At 39.5% G+C, this 21,307-nt stretch overlaps 1 protein-coding gene across 1 annotated transcript; it reads right to left on the reverse strand.

Moving 5' to 3' along the window:
* Window positions 1–213: 213 nt before the first annotated feature.
* Window positions 214–20,840, reverse strand: eif2ak2 (eukaryotic translation initiation factor 2-alpha kinase 2). The gene is made up of 29 exons (XM_042709573.1): window positions 20,638–20,840; window positions 20,208–20,329; window positions 19,983–20,109; window positions 19,383–19,525; window positions 19,150–19,267; window positions 18,945–19,018; window positions 18,286–18,444; window positions 18,007–18,133; window positions 11,071–11,129; window positions 10,885–10,960; window positions 10,690–10,730; window positions 10,544–10,586; window positions 10,343–10,392; window positions 10,127–10,246; window positions 9,885–10,010; window positions 9,194–9,398; window positions 6,707–6,850; window positions 6,442–6,543; window positions 6,292–6,354; window positions 5,950–6,078; window positions 3,532–4,052; window positions 3,391–3,435; window positions 3,175–3,294; window positions 2,934–3,068; window positions 2,729–2,830; window positions 2,307–2,493; window positions 2,068–2,208; window positions 1,472–1,573; window positions 214–1,312 (listed from the first exon to the last, which is right to left on the reverse strand). Exons 2-29 carry the CDS (start codon window positions 20,306–20,308, stop codon window positions 1,118–1,120), a joined length of 3,555 nt encoding a protein of 1,184 aa, XP_042565507.1. The 5' UTR covers window positions 20,309–20,329; window positions 20,638–20,840; the 3' UTR covers window positions 214–1,117.
* Window positions 20,841–21,307: the final 467 nt, after the last annotated feature.

The raw sequence follows: 21,307 nt of genomic DNA on the forward strand, positions 1-21,307 counted from the left end.
CCTAATACCAAAACTGAGATGTCAATTTATCATTATCAATGCTTCATTGCATTTCTGCAGCAGTTTAATGTTCAAGCAGGTTAAATGGAGCAACATTGCCCCCAGGTGGTTGTTTAACACCCAAAACTGCAGTCCTGGCTGAAATAACAGATTGGTAAATTATCAGTGGCATTGGTTTGACAACAGAAACTAGGCAGAAAGCAGTTCAATATAACAGATGTTTAAGCATTTTATTAAGAATAACCAGAATACGTCTACTCAGGACATTTCTTAGAAGACATTATAACCATCATGATTTCCTAAATTCTTTTTTTTAACAATAATCAGCATGCACACCCCAGTAAAACTAAAAACTATCTATAGAATAAATGATGAGCTTTTCTGTTACCAGCAGCAGGTTTCATTTAGTCTTACACGATTACATACATTTTGACATTATCCATTTCATAAGTAAATATATTTCATGGGCATTTCTATGACCTCTGTGTTCATATTAAAATTTTACATTATCATTGACAAGTGCACTGAAATTATAGATGCAGTTTGGTAAGTTAAGATAAAGTGAACAACTTCAACATACTAACCACCACCACCATCACCAACATACAATCTGCACCTGATGCACAATGATCATCCTATGCATTTCCCCAACCAGAGACTAGATAATAGTTTCACACTGTACCGACATTCATATAGCAGGTCTGTCAGGAAGATAATACCTGCTGTGAGTTTTATTAGCAGCCCTTGCTAACTTCAGTCAGACGAACCCCCTAAGAGTCCAAGAGTACAAGTGTCCAACCCCTCCCATTAATGTGCTCTTTCCACACAACCTAACTGGCGTATCACAGTGCCCGTTTTCCTCGACGTTTCCAGATTGGCTAATACAGCATAATATTACTGACAGTCTAGTAAAAGCCACAGTTTTAGTTTTTTACATTCCATTAAATTTCTTACTAGCTCTCAGCTCATACAGACAGCTCTCTTCAGTGCTCCAAAAAGCATCACAGCCGCCCGCTTCAGTTCACGAAAAAAAGTCACACAGTTTTCTGATTGCACACACTTGTATCGCTAAGCAGGAATGTTTTGATATATCTGGCAATCTCTGCAGCAGCTGGTCTCATTTGTGGTGTTTTGGAGAGCAAGTTGCTGATGAGTTTATTCTGAAATGTGTGAAGAGAAATATGAGAAGCATGAGATTAAGAATATAAGGGACTGTAACGGTGTAGCAATGATAAGGACAGAAACTCACCTCAGATGAGTAAGCTTTGGAGAACTCAGTGGGAAATACTTGATTCCTTAAGTCAGGCCATATCTACAAGATTTTACAGTAAGAAATCATAACATTAAGTTAACAATCTATAAACCTTCCTTGCAGACACATAAACAGACAAGTATATTTAGACTCAAGCAAAGTGTCAATTTACCAGTATGATGGCAAAGGTTTACATGATATAAATAACTGAAGACCTACCTTTCCCCTTTCAGTGTACGTTGATATTTTCCACAGAAGCTCAAAGCAAATCAGCCCCAGAGGAAATATGTCTGTTTTCTCATCATAGGTCTTCTGATCCATCTTTGAAAACAAAGGTCAATCAATCATATAACTGTCCACCACCTGTAGCGGATTGTGAAATGTTCTCACGTGGCTGCACATGTCCCATGGCACATGAAACTAAAGGCCTGTTTGCAGAGGACTCACATCTCTGTGATATTTACAGAGATGACCAAGACAACAGTCTGAAAGTTTAGTCCCATGTAAATAGTTTATTTACCTACTCAGAATTACTGGACTGGAAACATACTATAGCACTATGAACCTGTGAATTATTTTTTATTAGAAATGTAATCATGTCTGACATTACCTTAACTGAATATTTTAAAATGAAAGATTAATATATCCCAGAACATGGAAAACAAGTACAAGCTAATCAATGTTGTTCGCTTCATCTGTGAGTGGTCATTATGTTTTGGCTCTTCTATAGACTATTTTACATATGCCCAAGAGTTACATACTAGGACTGGATGGCTAAAAATCAACATAGATTTTGCTGCAAGACTATGACTCACCTGTTCAGGGCTCATGTAGGACTCTGTGCCTTTGCCCACTGTCCTCTTCATGATGCCCCCATTCCTGTTTGTTACTGACGTAACCAGCCCAAAGTCTCCAATCTTTACACAGTTGTCATTCGTGAACAGAATATTGTCAGGCTGAAACACAAAACAGTCTCACTGTCACAACTAGATAATCATTGAAAAGAGATGGCCAAGATGGCATTTCTGCTGAAGATGGTGCCACTCACTATTACCTTCAAGTCTCTGTGAATGAGTCCTTTTGAGTGGATATACTCCACTCCACAGACTACTTGCTGAAACACCCGAAGAGCATCCTCTCTGGTCTTCTGTGACCTCCCAAAGTTTCTGTCCTCTAACCAATTGGAAAGTGTTCCTTTCTCACAGAACTCCATTTGAATGAACAGACAAGCCCCTCCCTCTCTTCAAACAGGGAACACAACAACATAGCACATTAACATAACACATGGTAACATGTAAACTCAGAGTCTATAAACACCAGACAACTAGATAAAAAAGTTGAAAATGGGAATAAAAAAAGAAAACGATTGAGAATATGACATTTTTCGGCAATAGATGTGTGCACAAACATGGGTGCTACTGGTTGTCTAGCAGCAATGGATGTGTTTGTTTAGCATCAGCGATTGGAAGCACATACCTGGAGTTTGTGCCTCTGCTCTTTGGCTCTGATTCTGACTCTGACTCAAGTGACAAGTCACCCATGCTCGCAGAAGCACTGTTCTCCTCCTCACTGTTGGTTCTGATGAAATAAGATTAAGATTTAAGTGTAAGATTATCAAAATATCTGGGATAGACACAATTAGAAGGCTGAAATACACTGGGAAGGGCTTTTTCATGCTTACTGGTAGCATGATTGCTCAGAGGTGCTGTGGTTGCCCAAAGCGTTCATGTCGAAGACCTCAGTCCATGCTGTTGAGTAACGGACTATGTTTGGGTGATCGCATATGGCCAGTGCCCTCACCTCACGCTCTGCCTCCCTTAAAATGCCAAACATCACATTGAAATTTGTCTATAATACAGGTTAGTATTAAAGTAAGAATATGACAAGACATCAGCATACAACATCAGAGATATTTAACCTACTGGTCATAGTCGACGATCTTCATTGCGTAGAACTTGCCATCCAGCTTGTGTTTCACTTGACAAACACATCCATAACCTCCCTCACCGAGTTTTTTCACAAGGTCAAAATCCCTTGAGAACCTTCAATGACAAAAGGAAAGAAAAATGTAAAAGTTGACAAATCATCTTCAATCAGCTTTACTAGTAGATCTGATCCACAGAGATATGTATACCTACCTCAAACCTGATTCTGGTTTATCAGTGAGATTTTCTGCAAAGACTCTAAACCAAATGGCAAGTAGAAATCAAATGATTATATAGCAAGACATATCGTAGTAAAACAAGGAGTTAATAGAACAGTGTCCTTATCCACTTTACCTGTTTCCTGATTCAAGGACCTCTTTGCCACTACCAGTTAGTTTCCACACCTTTTCATCCAACTTTTCCACTTTGCCCGTTCCACGCAGGTTATAGAGCATTTTCTTAACAGACTTGGGCTCCTGATTTGTGTTTTTGGCTATTTGAACTGCCGTCATTCCTTTTTCCTCTCCGTCGGTCTTCAAAGCCCTCATTAAGTCCTGTTCCTCTTTAGCCAGCTGTCTTTCTGCCACTTCAGGTGTATCCACTTGTTTTTTTTGTAAGGACCACAGAGGAGGGCCCTTATTTGACACTGACACATGTAGTTGGCCTGCATCCTTGAGACCATACAAAACTCCGTTTACATCTTTAGTAGTTTTCAGTCCCACTGCTTTAGCTATCTGTAAAGCATTGTAGGAAGCACCTGACGGACAACCCTCGAAGTAGGAAAGTATTTTCTCCTTCGAACACATTTTCGTGAAGTTAGATATTCCAGTACGACCCTTAATCAAATATTCCTTTTTTTGCCAACCATTAGCTATTTAACATTGACAGAAAACACTAGCGTATAGTTCCTCAGCATTCGCATCACACGACCTGAATGAGTTTTGATTTCCCCCCGAGTTACTTTAACAGGAACCACATTGGTTTCAGTTTCGATTCATACCGTTGAAACTAACAGGAAATCTCAAGGAATGCTGAATCAAAACTGTCCGTCAAAATGGTCCTAGCCTGCTTCCATGCTATTGACTGCTAGCTAGGAATAGCTAAGGTACTACCTACACATGCTGTCTGTATTTTGGAAATGGTGCCTTGTAACAACATCCAGCGTGGAAATCTGAGAATGATCCAGAATGAAGTCACCATGACTCATGATTTGTTTTTAGACGCGCTTAAGATATCCCATTCTATGATGATTAGAGAAGTGTATCCTACTTTAACCTCCACCTCCATGACCTTTACTGAAGTTTGCATGTTAGGGTGTGGTATGTTTAGCTTTATAAAGGCTGGAAATATAACCGACTATTTGATGCCGTTTCATACTTCTGGCAGTAGCATAATTCCATTGCATTTACTGCAGAGATTCCAACTTTATTGTTGTGTGTGTGTGTGTGTGTTTTTTTTGGTTTGTTTGTTTATTTATGTGTGTGTTTCTCATGGGTCTATCAGGAATAATAAACCAACAATTGTGAATAAGTGTAAATAAAAGCAAACCACAAAACCAAGTCTGGCAAAACTCAATATGCCCATCTCCCCCTAAACAGAACTAAAGCATGAAGACCAAGCTATACAAAATAAAATAAAACAAAACAGACACCTTTTCCTTTCCTCCACGTTCACTAATCTCTTAAAAATGTAGCAGATGCTATCCATGGGAGAAGGCATAAGTGTGCTTTTGAAGTTTGGCTCACTTAGCTAAGGTAGTTGTCACCTGAGGTACTGAGGCCCAGTAAACTATAAAAACATGTATCTTCTTCAGGACCAAGGACAGCCAGCTCAACTACGGCACAGAAAACCACTAGAGGAGATTCGTGCCTTATTGCCATTGCATCTCTTTAGTCTCTCTTGCCTGGTTTGTTTTTCAGCCATTTAAACTTGGACATGACCTATTATTGACTTTCAGTCATCCATGGGAATTTGTTTGGCTTGGGTCATTTACATTAAGCCACCAAATAAGAACACAATCATCTTTATTGTCTAAGTATTTTAACACAAGATACAAGTCCATACAAGATATATGGATTGTAGACATTTAACTACAATAATTTCATCATTATATGTGTTTAGTAATGTGATGCAATTCCATTATTGTCATAAAAATGCGGACCAAATGATACAATATCAATAAAATTGATGGATCAAGACAGATGCACTGGACAATGGTAAGCATGGTAAGCAGAAATGAATAAAAACAAAATGTAGAAAAAGCAGAATATGAGTAAAGTTTTACACAAGAAGTGACAACCATAAACCACACCTTCAAAACAGATCACAACCACACAAGTCATTCATCTGTTTTCATTCAGCCCTATTTTGTAGTAGGCAAAACTACAGATTTAAACAAAACAAACTATAGATTTAAAGTGCTTGATGTTTGGTCAAGAACCACCTAAAGTTGGCATGTAAAAACAAACATACAATACATCTTAAGAACAGTCACTCTGTTACATTAGACAGCCAACATGGCTGAACTTTACAGCGTTTGTTTCCAATCACTTACAGTTAACATAGATGTGACTTTCATATTTAGAACATTTGTCAATGGCTTTCTTGATTCATTTAATCTGCAGTTCATGCATGATTTACATGTATGCACTCTGTTAACGCTTTCGTGATACGAATATCTACAACAGCATGATGCAAACATATGGCAATGTATAATCAAGACTAATGTAACATTTGTGATCCTGTGAGGAGTCTCATTATTGCAGTTCAAACTGTATTTGTGTTTCTTTGATTACAATTCTGATCTTGGAAGGATTTGAAGTTCTCCAGCTCTGGGACCAGGTCTTGGGCATCAGGTCTCTCCAAGGCATCAGGACACAGCATTCGCTCAATTAGCTTGTGCTACATCAGACACAGATGATGAAACATAATAAAGTTATCACTATGTTTCCAAGAACTAAGAATGTCTTTCTTCACTGGTGATAGCAAGGGCTTATAACAACGTTTAAGTATACATATTATTGCTATTATTATTACATTACATTAATTAAAGTACTTTAAAGTACCCATAAAATATTTTTTTCTTCCGTGGAAAGTATTATTCAAGCCACTTACCTCAAAGCTAAACTGATCACAGAATTCCTGTGGAAATGTGTTTTTCCTGACATCATCCAAAATCTGCGAAAAAACATATACACGTGTATCAGTAATACAGTAATTTCCAGAAAACAATGACACAGTAATTATACCAATGGAAACACTCACTTTATACTTTTCCACCTTTGTGAACATTTTCCAAAGAAGTTCAAAATAAATCAGCCCTAATGAAAATATGTCCACTTTTCTGTCATAAGAAGACTGGTTCATCTGTAAAGTAAGCATAATTTAGAATAACAGAATGTGAAACAGGGTTAGTTATACATGTGAATGAGTAGTTATTTCCGGATGCTCTGATGCTCAAGCCTTGTGTTTACATTGAATGAATCAATGGTATGATACAACAACATTTACCAACATATATAACAATTACCTGTTCAGGACTCATGTAGACTACAGTACCAGTCCGCTTTGTCCTTTCCAGTAGGCTTTCATCGTTGTCACTGTCTGCTGCAGTCACTAGGCCAAAGTCGCCTATCTTCACCTCACCATTTCTTCCAAACATGATGTTTGTAGGCTAATATAAACATCAAAACAATAAAATTACTAGGCTATGACATACAAGAGGACCAACCCTTCAGCAGGGGAGTTTTGAATAATCTGATGAAAAAAAATTGCATTCATCAACAATGTAAGATTGTTATAGTCCACGTTATATATGATGGACCCAGATATTCTTTAGAACGTTCATTCTACACCATTCTAAACCCACTGGTGTGACGGTACCTGCTGAAGGGCTAACTATGCTGCAAAAATTTCTTAAACAAGAGATATTCTCACAATAATTAGTTTACTGAACGTGTGAAGTGGTATTACACGGGAGCAGTTGGAACAGGGTATATACAGCAATCCTTAAGTTAAATTTAATACCTTTTTAATACCTTTTTTACTACCTTCTGAATTTTTTTAAAACCATCACGACACTGAGTTGCAAGTGTTAATCGGCGACCTTTCTAACGTTTACAGAGATTTTGACATATATAACACTATACACAACATAATAGATTTAGAGACTCACTGATGTTGACCACATATTGCACACTTTTATTTCATTTTGTGAATAAAAATAAAACAAACTACATTAAATGTGCAATGGAGAGATAGTTCCAGCACACTGGCTGGCATTCACTACATGAACTGTTGATGCATTATAAAATGGCATCTGCTATATGAATTGTTGCTGATATCACTTCACAAACTGGCATCCACTACGTGAACTGGTGTGCTATAGGCCTAATATGAATTCATGAGCAAACATCAACACGAATGGCCCAGCCTTGTTGATGCCATCAACAAGCTGTTTTTTGAAGAACGATGCTAATCCAAATCTGATGATGTAGCCGGTTTTGTCTTTATCACACGTGAATGACTTTGCGATGTCAGAGTCGGGAAACATTTCTTTAAACAGCTCCGAAATTCCTTCGTTGGAGTTCAATGAGTGGTGTTTAACTGCAGTGTTTAAACACCACAGAGCCTCCGCACGCAGTGTTGGTGTGGCGCCCATAGTCACCCGGAGGTCAGACGTAGTTGCTGGAGCCGTAGCGTTGGCTTGTACCGTGGCACTAGCTTTCGGTGGTGGTGGTGCAGCAGCACAGACAGTTGGCAGAGTGGTAGAATGAACTGCTCTCGCCGACCGCGCATTCCATTTTTATGTTTAGTGGTTTGCATATGCGACCGAAGTGCATTAGCTCCCATCCAGTTGACATTGATGTTTTTTTTACAAACCGAACAATAAGCCTGCCGGTTATTCCCTACTACACCCAGCTGTCAGAAAACTTGCATTTGCCCATGACGACAACGATGGTTGTCTGGACGTTGAAGATATGCCTAACGGAGCATTCACACGCTTCCGTTGGAATGCGTTGCGCCAACGGATGGCGGAGGAGGAGTCTGGCGCATGGGGTTCTGTTGATACCAGAAACGGTATAGTGAGATTGACAGGTCAACAAACCAATCACGCCACTAGCAAGCTGCTTACCTTGTAAGCAGTAGCATGCTAACATTAGGTAGGGTGCTCACACACCTCGCAAAACCTATCAGACGTATTTTTCAGTTACAATTAAGGGGTTTTTACATTGTACAGTGTCTATTTCTCGGTAACTTTTACAAAATCTAAGCAAAAAAAAGTCAAACAAACAACTTTTGGGTACAAATACGACCATCTACGGAGTTTGGTCGCCATCTTTTTTTTTTGTTGAGCTTGCCGCTTTCTAGACGTGAGCATATACGGGATCTGATTGGCTAGCGCCTGTGCTGTCAGTTATGCATGAAAGGCAATTTGATTGGCTGACGCATGCATTGCCTCTCGAAAAGTTGAACATTCTTCAACTCTTGCTGCAAGCAAAGCATGAAACGCAACGCACGGGAACCCAACGGAGCCATAATTCAGTTCGGCAAAGGATGACGTCACCCCATTCAAAGTGAATGGAGATCCGTCAACCCTGACGGATCAACGCATTCCAACGGAAGCGTGTGAATGCTCTGTAAGCAAGTCAAAAACGTAAGCCAGCCAGTTGGCTACCCAGTTGAAGCGCGCAGTGTTTGAGATGTCGAACGACCACTGAATATGACGTCAGCATCAAACATACAAAGTTGAGACTTCAGGATTGATACGGAAGATCTTTGATTGTGCCCAGCTTTGCTAAAGCCTGCATTTAAACGAACTAACGCGAACTTTAGAAGATAGAATGTCAATCAGAATAGGACACTTGAAAAAATAATACCTATTTAAAAAAAAATAATACCTCTAAAACTACATTTAACACTTTTAATGGCCTTAAATTTGGCAATTTTGATTTATCACCTTTTAATACTTTTTAATACCCCGCGGACACCCTGTGGAAGCATGTTAATGGCTTACTTTCAGGTCACGGTGGATGAGCTGTTGAGAGTGAATGTACACCACCGCTTTTACAATCTGCTTGGTGATGTCAAGGGCGTCCGGTCGTCTATGTGGGTCTGGGTCTGGGTGTTTGTTTCTTTCCTTGATCCATGTTGAAAGCGTGTTACTCTCACACAGTTCCATCCTGATATAGAGGAACTCCGTGGTGGAGTTGCTTTCTGAACTGAGGATGTAATCACAGCCATCAACTGAGGAGTTCACACACACTCACATAACAAATATGCCACTTCAGTCTTGCGTAGGGTCACCTTCAACCAAAGAAGCACTCTAGAATTTTTCCTTGCCTAGGTGTGCAATCGGAAGGTTGTTGGTTTGATCCCGAGATATTAAGTGCTTTGCGTGCTCTAATGTGTATAAAAGCGCTATAGAAATGCAGTCAATTTACCATTCATTTTCATATACTGAATTTCCTTAAATTCTCTATCAATTAAATAGTTCTTCATCAATCAGCAAATTAAACTGCATAAGGTGAATCATTAAACGAAGACGACAAGTGGATGAACGAGGATTCCGTTTACTGAGGAGGTTTGCAGCAGCAAGGCACACACACATTTTCTTATACTTACCTCCAGCTACAGTTGAGATAGTTCTCTAGGTAACTAAATACTGACACACAGTGGTGACCTTTTTGAACGTGGTGAAGACTTACTCTGGAGTGCTGGAGCTATCACAGCCACCATTTCCACATGCAATGTTGTCAATCCAAGAATTATGGTAACGCACGATGTTTGGGTGCTCTAGACGTGCCAAAGCCCTAACTTCTCTTGAGGCTTTTCTAGATGGGATTAAACAGCAGTTTAACAGAACAACAAAAACAGGTTTGAATTTATAAGAATGAAAATTAAGTAAAGTGTTAGTAAATGTAGGCTTTAATAAAAAGCCACCACTTACTCTGTACTTTTTACAATCTTCACTGCAAAATATGCATCTTCAACCACATTTCTTGCCTTGAAGACACGACCAAAACCCCCTTTGCCTATGCGCTCTATATGGTCAAATTCCTTTTCGAATCTGCAAAGAAAGTCATAACAATATTTTGGTAATCATACTATTTGCATGAATGCACGACTCACTGTGCATAGATAATGCTAGATAATCTCCACTTACCTGGACCGAGTAACCTGACCAGTGAGATTGGTTGAGAAATTGGGTCCATCCTTAAAAGCAGATATTTAAACAAGTCATCCACACGTGTTGTTTTGCAATATTCATGTTTTGTGTTGTCCTCAAAGTCTGTACAGAATCTGTTCAGGATTCAATAAGAACCTTATCTAAATGCATACTGTGCATATATCCAGAATGACATACCTCTATGCTTTTATTTGGAGAGTTGTTGAAATTTGGTGCTAATCTAAGAAAAAGAAGATGAGAAAACAATATCAGAAGAGCTATAGCCTGAAAAACATTAAGCAATATAAATTGAAATATGAAATTATCATAATGGCTGCACTTGCATCCATTTAGGCTTGTTTTGTGTAGGAGTCGCCCCTTGTACCTACAACAAGCATGAAAACATGGTTAAACACTTCAAACAATTTAATAAACACAAAAAAGTGAAATCCGCATATCCCCACTCACAGTTTAAAATGAATAATGATGACTATAAGAAGTGTGTTTTAAAACAATTCCTAAAAAGAAATGTGACTAACTTTGAAGGAGCTTTTGGGTGAATCTTCAAAGACAATGAAGCTACTTGCACTTGCAGGACTCACATCTTGTGATTCACTGTGTCAAAATAATACATAAATGTAACACATAAAGTTAATAAATGTAACAAATAAAGTTCACACTGATCAATCATATCCCATATGATTAACTACAAGTTTTACACTCACCATGTCTTAGGGGTTTGACAGAGTGATTCATCTTCAGAGACACTAGACTTGCTTGAAACCTAGGGTAAACATACAAACATGTGGCCTCTGTATATCAGTGGGGATGACATGTTCACAACAGTCTCCTAAACTTCCATCATGCTACCAGCTACATTTACTAGGTGGAAATATTAAACATGATACAGTAGTGGTATGGCTTAGAGCAGGGGTCTTCAACCTTTTTCAGCCCAAGGACCCCTTGGCTGAGAGAGACACTGAGCAGGGACCCCCACCCCCGCCGCACCAAATTTGAGCCTGATATTCATATAATTTATTTGGAACAAAGTGTCAGTCACACACACACACTCCCCTACACATGTTTGAACAGAATTACAAAACATCTGTGACACACAACTCGTTTACATTTATTCTGTTTATTATTGACATTTTTTCTCCCTTACAGTTAGCCATCACTCTGTATTCAATTAGGGAGGGACAAAGAATTGAGTAGTTTGAGAAGCTTAAGTATGGATGAAATATCTCATACCTAGAGAGAGATCTGACGTTTGAGAATTCATCATTCATGTCTTTGGCAACAACATTCTACCTATGAAGCATGCAGTGCGTCATACATGGCTCTTGCACCGTCTGTGCACATCGCAACACATTTTGACCAGGGTATCATGTTCACGGAAAAAAATTGTCGATCACAAAATCTCTGAACTTTTTTTACCTCCAGGCAGCTGCTTACAGAATAGAAATTCCTCCTGCATCTCATTTTGGTCGACAAATCACAAAAAAGCTTTTTTGCTAGTTTTTGCGACATCAATTCATCAATAGGGCGGGCATTTGGATGCTTTTCAGTTTTTCTACGTACTCATCCTTCCCAAACATTGTTTTGCACATATCACTAGCTGTTGGCAATATTAAACTTTCCGCAATTATGTATGGCTGTTTGGTCTGAGCGACACGTAATGCAACTTGATAAGAGGCTTTTAAAACTAGCTCGCACACTTTGGCTGATTTTGCTGGCCCTCAAAAGATTTTAAACGGGAAATATTAAATGTTTCTTTCTTCTTTCTTTCAAGTGAGCATGCGTTGTCTTTGAGTGTCGTTGCAGCTTTGATGGTTTCATAGTTTCGTCTGATAGCACGGAAGAGCAAACCACGCACACTGCTAATTCTTCACCATCGGTCTCTTTGTAGGTGAAGGCAAACTTCAGATCATTCTCTGAATATTTACGTGTCTTCTCCAGTTTGCGCTTTTGGCTGTACAGAAAGGGGTGTTGGCATCCTCTGAAGGTAGATCATCTGAACCACCATCAGTGGTGTCTGACGAGGAGCTTTTGTTCCGAGAAATTACAGAACGATCAATTATTTCAAATTGTATGGTTATGGCAGGTAACGTCTTTTGGCACCAGATAGCTAAATGTAGCTAAAAGTGCATATGTTGCCATTATGATCAAATGATCGCGTGAAGACTCATGGGTAGCCTATGTATTATTTTTAAGGAATAGAAAGCAATTTTTACGTTCTGTTTATGTAGGCTTTTGGACGTTTTTAATTTTTGGAAGATGGAAAAAAATGCTTCAAATGAAATCATTTGGCGGACCCCTTGCAGTACCTCCGCGGACCCCCGGTTGAAGACCTCTGGCTAAGAGAGTAGAATTGATGACTGTGTAAGACGTGATTTCCTAAACCAATGGCGGTGTAGGTGTCCTGAAGGTTTTAGCGGATGAGTCTCTCTTCGCTTTGCTGAAAACATAGCATTTATCAAAACATCTTTCTTGGTACGACCATGATTTATCTGCCTCCATTTTCATTGTCTGACTCCCATCCAAAGATTCTCTTCCTGCCTTACAACTGATTGACTGTATGACTGCTTTCTACCATCTTTCTACCACCTTTCTATCACTGACGGGAAAATGAATGGAGGAAATAGGAGGGAATCCGTAATGCTAAACATGGCGGATTTGTAGCTGGAAGTCCTGCCCTGTATTATAAAGTGCCAATCACCTTGTTTATTTGCTGCCATAGTAATAGCTGCGCTGTGAAATTTGGTGCATGCACAGTATACAAGTCAACACAAAGAATAACGTATTTATATTGCCTTATTTGAGCCTTGGTGAAACAATGTTCAGACAGTTCATGTCAGATTTAAACGCAGATTCACGTGATATACTTTTAATGTCTGTTTGACCATCCTATGTGGAGCATCTCCCCCCATTCATTTACAGTTGCAAACAAAATTATTCAACCCCCATTGCAAATTAGGTTTATTGGCAAAATATACAATTTCTCAGCTGTTTGCAATAAACAAATTACTCAAGAACTGTTTAAGTAGTTGAATGAAACTAATATTACAAGGGTTTTTATCCAAATTCAACACAAAATGCTACTTTTAATGACTACTGCAGTCTCAAAATTATTCAACACCTTCATGACAAGCATCTTCAGTACTTAGTAGAGCACCCTTTTGCTGTTATGACCTGCTACAAACGTGATGCATAGCCAGACACCAGCTTCTGACAGCGTTCCTGAGGAATCTTAGCCCATTCCTCATGGGCAATGGCCTCCAGTTCAGTAATATTCTTAGGTGTGTGTTTTGCAACCGCCTTCTTTAAATCCCACCAGATAGTTTTGATGGGGTTCAAGTCAGGCGACTGTGTCGGCCACTCTGGAATCTTCCATTTCTTCTTCTGAAACCAAGCCTTGGTGGACATTGAGATATGCTTGGGATAATTTTCCTGTTGGAAGGTCCAATGACGCCCAAGCTTCAGCTTCATAACAGACGGCATGAGGTTTTCCTGATACTTGACTGAATCCATCGTGCCCTCTGCACGCTGCAGGTTTCCAGTGCCAGAGGCAGCAAAGCAGCCCCAGAGCACCACTGAGCCACCACCATTCTTCACTGTAGGCAGGGTGTTCTTTTCAGCATATGCTTCATTCTTCTTCCTCCAGACATACCGCTGATCCATAGGCCCGAAAAGTTCCAGTTTTGTTTCATCGCTCCACAGAACAGAATTCCAAAACTTTGGTTGCTTATTTATATGGTTTTCAGCATATTGGAGCCGACTTTTGTTGTGCTTTTGGGTCAGTAGTGCTGTGTGTGTCTTGGAGTCCGGGCATGGAACCCTTCAGTGTTTAGTATGCGCCTTACTGTGCAAACCGAAACCTCAGTGCCTGCCCCCCCCCCCCCTTCAAGGAGGATTTCCTACTGGTGCGAAAAATAATAACAATTACCACTTTGTAAGGAGAATAGAACTACAATTTTGAACATTTCATTTTCTGAGTGACAAAACAGATGCTAAAGACCCACCCGTTAGCAAATGAGGGCTATTCATATGTTAAATGCATGGTAAAGAAGGCGGTGTGGACAAACGTATCCACTTTGAGCTGGTTGCTATGGTTACCTAGTTATGCTAGCTAACTAGCTAGCTAAGGAAACTTGTAATAACCTAAACGATTTAAATGGAAGAGTTCTAAAAACTTAGGATACCCTGCTTGAAAATGTTGCAGAGTGCAGTCCAGAAAGTAAACTTGGGCACTAAACACAAAGACGTTCCACCAAGATGTTCACACGCGCAGGTCGTGGGAGATTGTTTATAAACTGTTGAACTAACACGTTGCAAAGTGGACGCTAGGGAGACCGCGCCACTACAAAACCTTATACCAGCACCATATTCTAAATTCGGCCATTTGGGAAAACAACTATTATCAAAAAATTTTAAATTAAAAAATCACAAGAAAGTATACAATTATAGTATTGGCCGCCCCCATTCAATTGGCCGCCCTGTGCGGTCCGCACACCCCGCACACCCCACTGGCTGCCACCAAGTCTTGCTGCAGGTGTTTTGCAGTCACTCAAGGGTTTTTGACCACTTGCCTCCTCAGGAATCTGGTGGCACTGTCATGGCAAAAAGTGACCGGGTGCCAAAAAGAGCCCGGGTGATGTAATATTGGCTTTCGAACGACTTTTGAGTGACAGTTGCTATACCAACGCTTGCATTACGTAACCCGGACACTACGTAACCCGGGCACTTTTTGGTCAGTCTCAAGAGTCGTTCGAAAGCCATCAGCTACTTGTTAGTCACTTAATATTGTGCCTAAAACTATTAAGTATTCCGTTTTAGCTACACCTGCCGGTATCCTGTACATCAACATTTGCAGTCAATACTACTTTTTTAATCGCTATATATTGTGGCTAAACAAATTTTTACCCGGTAAATAAAGTGTTCCATTTTTGCCGTTTACATCATCATTTGCATTTCAATTGAAATTGTTTAGAGTAGAAATTCGTTTTTATAACAAGGAGAAAATATACTGATATACGGTGCTTGTTTATCTACCGTTTTAGCAAGCCAGCCAGTTAATTTGCTAACATCTTAAATAATATACGGTGCTTGTTCATCTACCTTTTTAGCAGGCCAGCCAGTTAATTTGCTCACATCTTAAATAATATACGGTACGGTGCTTGTTCATATACCTTTTAAGCAAGCTAGCCAGTTAATTTAATAACATCTTAAATAATATATGGTGCTTGTTCATCTACCTTTTAAGCAAGCCAGCAAGTTAATTTGCTAACATCTTAAATACTATACGGTGCTTGTTCATCTACCTTTTTAGCAAGCCAGCCAGTTCATTTGCTAACATCTTAAATACTATACGGTGCTTGTTCATCTACCTTTTTAGCAAGCCAGCCAGTTCATTTGCTAACATCTTAAATAATATACGGTGCTTGTTCATCTACCTTTTTAGCAAGCCAGCCAGTTCATTTGCTAACATCTTAAATAATTTAAGATCTACCATTATTTGTTGATATAGGCCTATTTAGAAAGACTTGGGAGAGTTCATACTAGCTTGCTAGCTAAACACTAAGCAAAATAATGTGCCCCAGCTAACGGAGTAATCGCTAACGAGATGCTAGCGGCGAAACCGGTTGAAATGTACTTACTTTGACACTATAACAAAGTTGTAAGTCAACAACTTTACTAACACAGTCAAACATCAAGCACATGGTTGTTTTGCTTGGTTTATTGCAGGTAAAATACAGGCAAGCTGGTCTCAGGTAGCGAAGTATAATGCGAGATGCTCTGGGGTAAATTGCGTTATTGAGGTTGTCTGACTTCCAAAAAGAGCCCGGGTGACGTAATGCTAACGTTGGTATGGCAACTGTCACTCAAGAGTCGTTCGAAAGCCAATATTACATCACCCGGGCTCTTTTTGGCACCCGGTCACTTTTTGCCATGACAGCACCACTGATACCTTCCTCTTTCTGCCACGTCCAGGTAGTGTAGCCACTGTTCCTTCAACTTTGAACTTGCAAACTATGCTTCCAACTGTATCTCTAGAAACATTCAGTGCTTTTGCTTAGGGATGCACGATAATATCGGCACGACATCGGTATCTGCAGATAAAAGCTTCAAAACTTAATTATCGGCATCTGCAGATATGAAAATTTCTGCCGATGTACCTGGCCGATAAGGTGACGTTCAAATTATGCGCACGCGAAGCAAATGTTTTGGTTACTATGAGCGCCAACAACGTAATTCAACACGTCGGCTGTGTGGCAGTACTTCACAGTGTCAGAGGATGTTGACATGTTATTTGTCAGGAAACTTTTCAGGAGATTGAAGAGGAGACTACAGCTTGGCCGTAACGTAGGTTGCATGCATAGATGCAGACCACCTGCGTGCAACGCTTTGCAACATTACCTGTCGCGCGCTAATAGAAGTTAATAAGTTGCTAGTTAGCTAGAAAACACTAGCTAGTTAGCTTGCATGCTACGTGACACCAGCGAAGTTGATGATCTCATTTGACGGGATGTGAAACGTTATGTCACGAGCCCACGCCATCTGTACATGGCTTACTTTTGCATATATGGAATTTATATAGCTAACTTGGCAATAACGTTACATAGATTAGTCTAGAAATCCTAGAAGGGATGTTATTAAACTGTAAGTCAGTTAACCAACGTGAGCTTGCCAAGTTAGCCAAGTTGCATTTCCAGAGTGTAGTTGTTCAAGTTCAAGGAGGTACTGTTCAAGTATGAAAATTGTGACGTGAAAATATAAATAAATCTGCCATATTTGAAATAATTTCAATAGTTTTCATGAGTGAATGTCTATTTCTAAAATTATACAAATCAAGTTTTTAATGTCCCGTATCTACAGCAATACCCTATCATAATAACAGATTAATTCTAGTACAGGAGAGACTTTTCAATAATTAAAAAGCAAAGATGTATATATCGGTATCGGCATCGGCAATCGGCCAAAATGAGCTTGTAAATATCGGCATATCGGATATCGGCTCAAATTCAATATCGTGCATCCCTACTTTTGCTATCTTTTTGTATCCTTTTCCTTGTTTGTGCAAGGCAATGATCTCTTCTATGAACTTTTTGGACATTTCTTTTGCCATATTTCTAACATGCAATTAAACGTCACTCTCAACAAACCTCTAGCCAGTCCAGGTATTTATGTGTTCTATCTCAAGGACACACCTGAACTAATGAAGCCCTTGATTAGTTGCACCAGGTGTGCTTGAGACATGGGGTTGATTAATTTCAAAGGGTGCTCTACTAAGTACTGAAGATGCTTGTCATGAAGGGGTTGAATCATTTTGAGACTGCAGTAGTGATTAAAAGTAGCATTTCGTGTTGAATTTGGATGAAAACCGTGGTAATATTAGTTTTATTGAACTATTTCAACTGTTCTTGCCTACTTTGTTTATTTCAAACAGCTGAAAATGTTTACAATTTGCCAATAAGCCTAATATGCAATGGGGATTGAATAATTTTGATTGCAAACGTAGATGGGAGCCTGCTCTTGTTTGCCCGTAATAGCTGTCCAGGGGCATTGCCAAGATGGCTACAGAGTGGCAAGTCTTGCCTCTAAGGACTTTGTTTCTACACATGCTCAATGGGATTAATGAAAAACACATAATGAATGTTTACCTGACTTGGCAGCTGGTCTTGGATCACACCCCATGCCAGCTGAGCAGCCTGCTGCCTTGCCTCTTTGGCTGTCTTACCACAGCCCTCTGGATACTGATCCTTACCTATTACTACTTTGTAAACAAACCTGTAGATTGAAAGATGAATCCCACAGAGTATGTAGTTTGTCAATGCATATAGATAGTCAATAGACAATAGACAATGCATTTTAAATATTACGCACTTTTGACTGCTGATGAATTTCAATAACTTCAGTAACCTTAGTGTGTCTCCACTTACTCAGGGTTGTGAGATGGTCCTCTTTTCTCCACCAACTTAAAATCGTTTACCAGTTTCTGCTGTTGACAATGGTGGTTCAGTACTCCTATGAAATTAGTCTGGGGAACATCACTGCTGAAATCATTCGTAGGTGTCACCCTGCCATTTTCAAAGATATGGCTGTGAAGAAAAAGATGTATTAATACAAATTAGCATCACTACTAAACACTTGTTTACAGTATGACAGATAAGCTTTGCTTTGCTAAGAACAGCACACTTACATTCTTTGACTTACAAAGTTTCAATAGATTCTCTGGGGCTTCCAGGCACTATTACACCTTTGTTAGACTATTAGACTATTGACACTTTCACAACATAAAGACTGTGACATGGAGAAATATTGGTGATCTAACTTCATGCAGCTCCTAAAAGAATATGCTTTCGTACCTTAACTGGCCAAAACATTTCCTTCAAGACAGACACCAGAGGCTTTCCAACGTATTTTGCTGAAATAAACTGTACTGAAACTACTCTCCTAAACCCTCCATCTGGTCAGCCTTGTGTCAAACCTATGATTTCTATGTTCTATTTCTATGACATACAATCTTTTGTTGGATAATTCAGTTCCAGTTGAAATAAACAAATAACATTGTTCTTCTCTGATTAACAACTTAAAGTACCTAGGAGAAGATAAACTTCTGTTGAACTCTTCATGTTGTCTTGAAGTAGGTCCACTGCAACTATCAGCTAGAGTCTAAAAAACATGAATGAATACCCATTACATATGTTGGGTGATTTTACATTTGAAATGGCCACATAGGAGAATGTTCATCCTAACCATGCTCATCAATGACTGTAATCAATGTTATGTGTTGTCTTTCATACCCCTTGCTCTTCTGAAGTCTGCAGGTAAACAAGCCTTGCAGCCTCCTCTCTAGCCTCCTTCCTTGTTTTCCCATAAGCATCTGGGTACGATTGATCACCATAGACATACCTACAGCAGCTAAGACATGATGATTCATATGAGAGTGACCTTTTCAAATCCACTTTGACATAATAGCATCCTCTACTCAAGGTCAGATTACATAAAAAAAATAAAATTATGTTTCAACACTTACTAAGGTGATGAGCCCATGATTGTTGACTCAACAAGCTTAAACATCTTTCTGGTCTTGTGGCTGTACTCATTGAGCCAGCACTGATAATTGGCTTGGGTAAAGCCAACTGGCATATCAGATGTCTGTGAGGTTTGCGATGTATTCTGAACAGAAGTGTAGCAAGTATTAATAATTGGTCATCCACATACTATACAAACCAAAAATAATACTCATTTGACTTATCTGACAGCAGGTTTTTCAACACAAGGTATTTCTTCCTAAAAGGCATGCAAAAACCTAAAACAGCCCAGTTGACACTGATATAAGCTTGCCAACACACTAACTGGTGTCTTTTGGCAGTATTGCTGGCAATGTCATGCTGTGAAAGCTTTTCTTCCATTTTTGCTGGGTATTCCAGCCTGGTATACAGAACTACATAGGGCACATGATCATATGCTATCAAAATGAATTTGAGGATGGTACCAAAACTAGTTGCCTATAAAACCATACCTCAAAAAGTGTCAAATTGTTGCATAGTGTTTCTTTAAGGTGATGGGCAATACCGCCAAAAAACTTCCTTTAAGAACAGGGGGTAAAGAACGATCAGTCAAATTATCTTACAACACCACTGCACTCTGTTTGAAGGACTTCCAGGGCCTTTTGGGCAGCATTTTCCTTAGCCTCTTTCTTATTTTTCCCAACTGCTTCTGGATAAGGCGTGCCATTCACTACAGCCCGTAGAGTAAACCTATAAGAAAACATCTGCACTGGTCAAATACACGTTCCATATCGTAACACAGCCGGCTAACTTTGAAGCTTGTTGACAGACAGTAGCTTGAAACCTACGTTTTAATATGGTCCAGGCCAGTGACATCCACCTCTTCATATCGCACTGTAACTCGTGTCTTTTGCCCGTATTCGTTTAGTTTTGCGGCGCAATTCATCATGTCCACCAACTGCAGGCTATTCTGTTAGGAAGATTGGGATAGCTCTAAATGAGACATGACTCATGACGATACAAAATAACATGTTTTTTATTTAAAGCAATGACAGCCTTTGTATGCTACAAAATAATACATGTCGTAGGGTGCTACATAGCGTTCGAATTTGTGTTTGTTGGATTGTGTTATGGATTATTAGGTATGAAAAGAACTCAGCTGTCATGTTAGCCTAACATTGTTACCACGTAGCAGCAAATGTCAGCTGAGCTCTGTTCAAAACACACGCACGTGCAACTTGCAAGCTAAAAATGCATTAAAACACTGAGTGAACTTACTGTACTTCGTACACCGCAACATTAAACTCCCCGGTGTGGTGTAGTCCTCAACGACCCAACTACCTGTGCTACTGACCTTTACTTTCGTATATGGTTATCGCTCTAACTTCTGAGTTTCGATTTCCCGACTATAGTGTCATCTGGGTGGAGCCAATGGACACACAGAAAACACACACGTGGGAGGCCTGAAACAGAGCCGGAACTGAACTGTCTGTCAATCAGGTTTGTTTGCTATCGAATATAGGATTAGGCCTACTCATCTGTAATATAAGCAAATGCCAGAATTGACAGTTTTCTGTTTCATTGCTCTGCTTACCCTTTTAATAGTAACCTTATGAGGACATTGTATACCCACTAAGATATTGTACAACCAATACTTTGAATGCTGGCTGAATGCTTTCCATTTCTATCCACTATTAATTCTGTATAGTTCATATATATACTATCTTTTATGTCTCATGGAATCATGTATGTATCGTGTATATATCCCACATGTGTGCTAACATGTATTATCCTCTGAAACATGTATAAATCCATCTTCTTGCTCCTAATTCTCTCTTCTCCTTCTCTCCTCCCTTCCCTTCTATCTCGATTTCTCTATCCTGCCAGCCCCAAGCAGATGGGTCCCCCTTTTGAGCTGAGGTTCTGCCCAAGGCTCCTACCTGTTATA

This window comes from Clupea harengus, chromosome 13, assembly GCF_900700415.2.
Source record: "Clupea harengus chromosome 13, Ch_v2.0.2, whole genome shotgun sequence".
Classification (NCBI taxonomy): domain Eukaryota; kingdom Metazoa; phylum Chordata; class Actinopteri; order Clupeiformes; family Clupeidae; genus Clupea; species Clupea harengus.

What these genes read in the sequence shown, in the direction of transcription:
- eif2ak2 (XM_042709573.1), bottom strand. Translation starts at nt 20,308, where the DNA reads ATGATGAATTGCGCCGCAAAACTAAACGAATACGGGCAAAAGACACGA. An exon ending in GGTCAGGTTACTCGGTCCAG is followed by an intron (nt 10,247 to 10,342) that starts GTAAGTGGAGAT and finishes CTTTCTTTGCAG; the next exon opens with ATTCGAAAAGGAATTTGACC. An exon ending in TCTACATGAGTCCTGAACAG is followed by an intron (nt 6,544 to 6,706) that starts GTAATTGTTATA and finishes CTTACTTTACAG; the next exon opens with ATGAACCAGTCTTCTTATGA.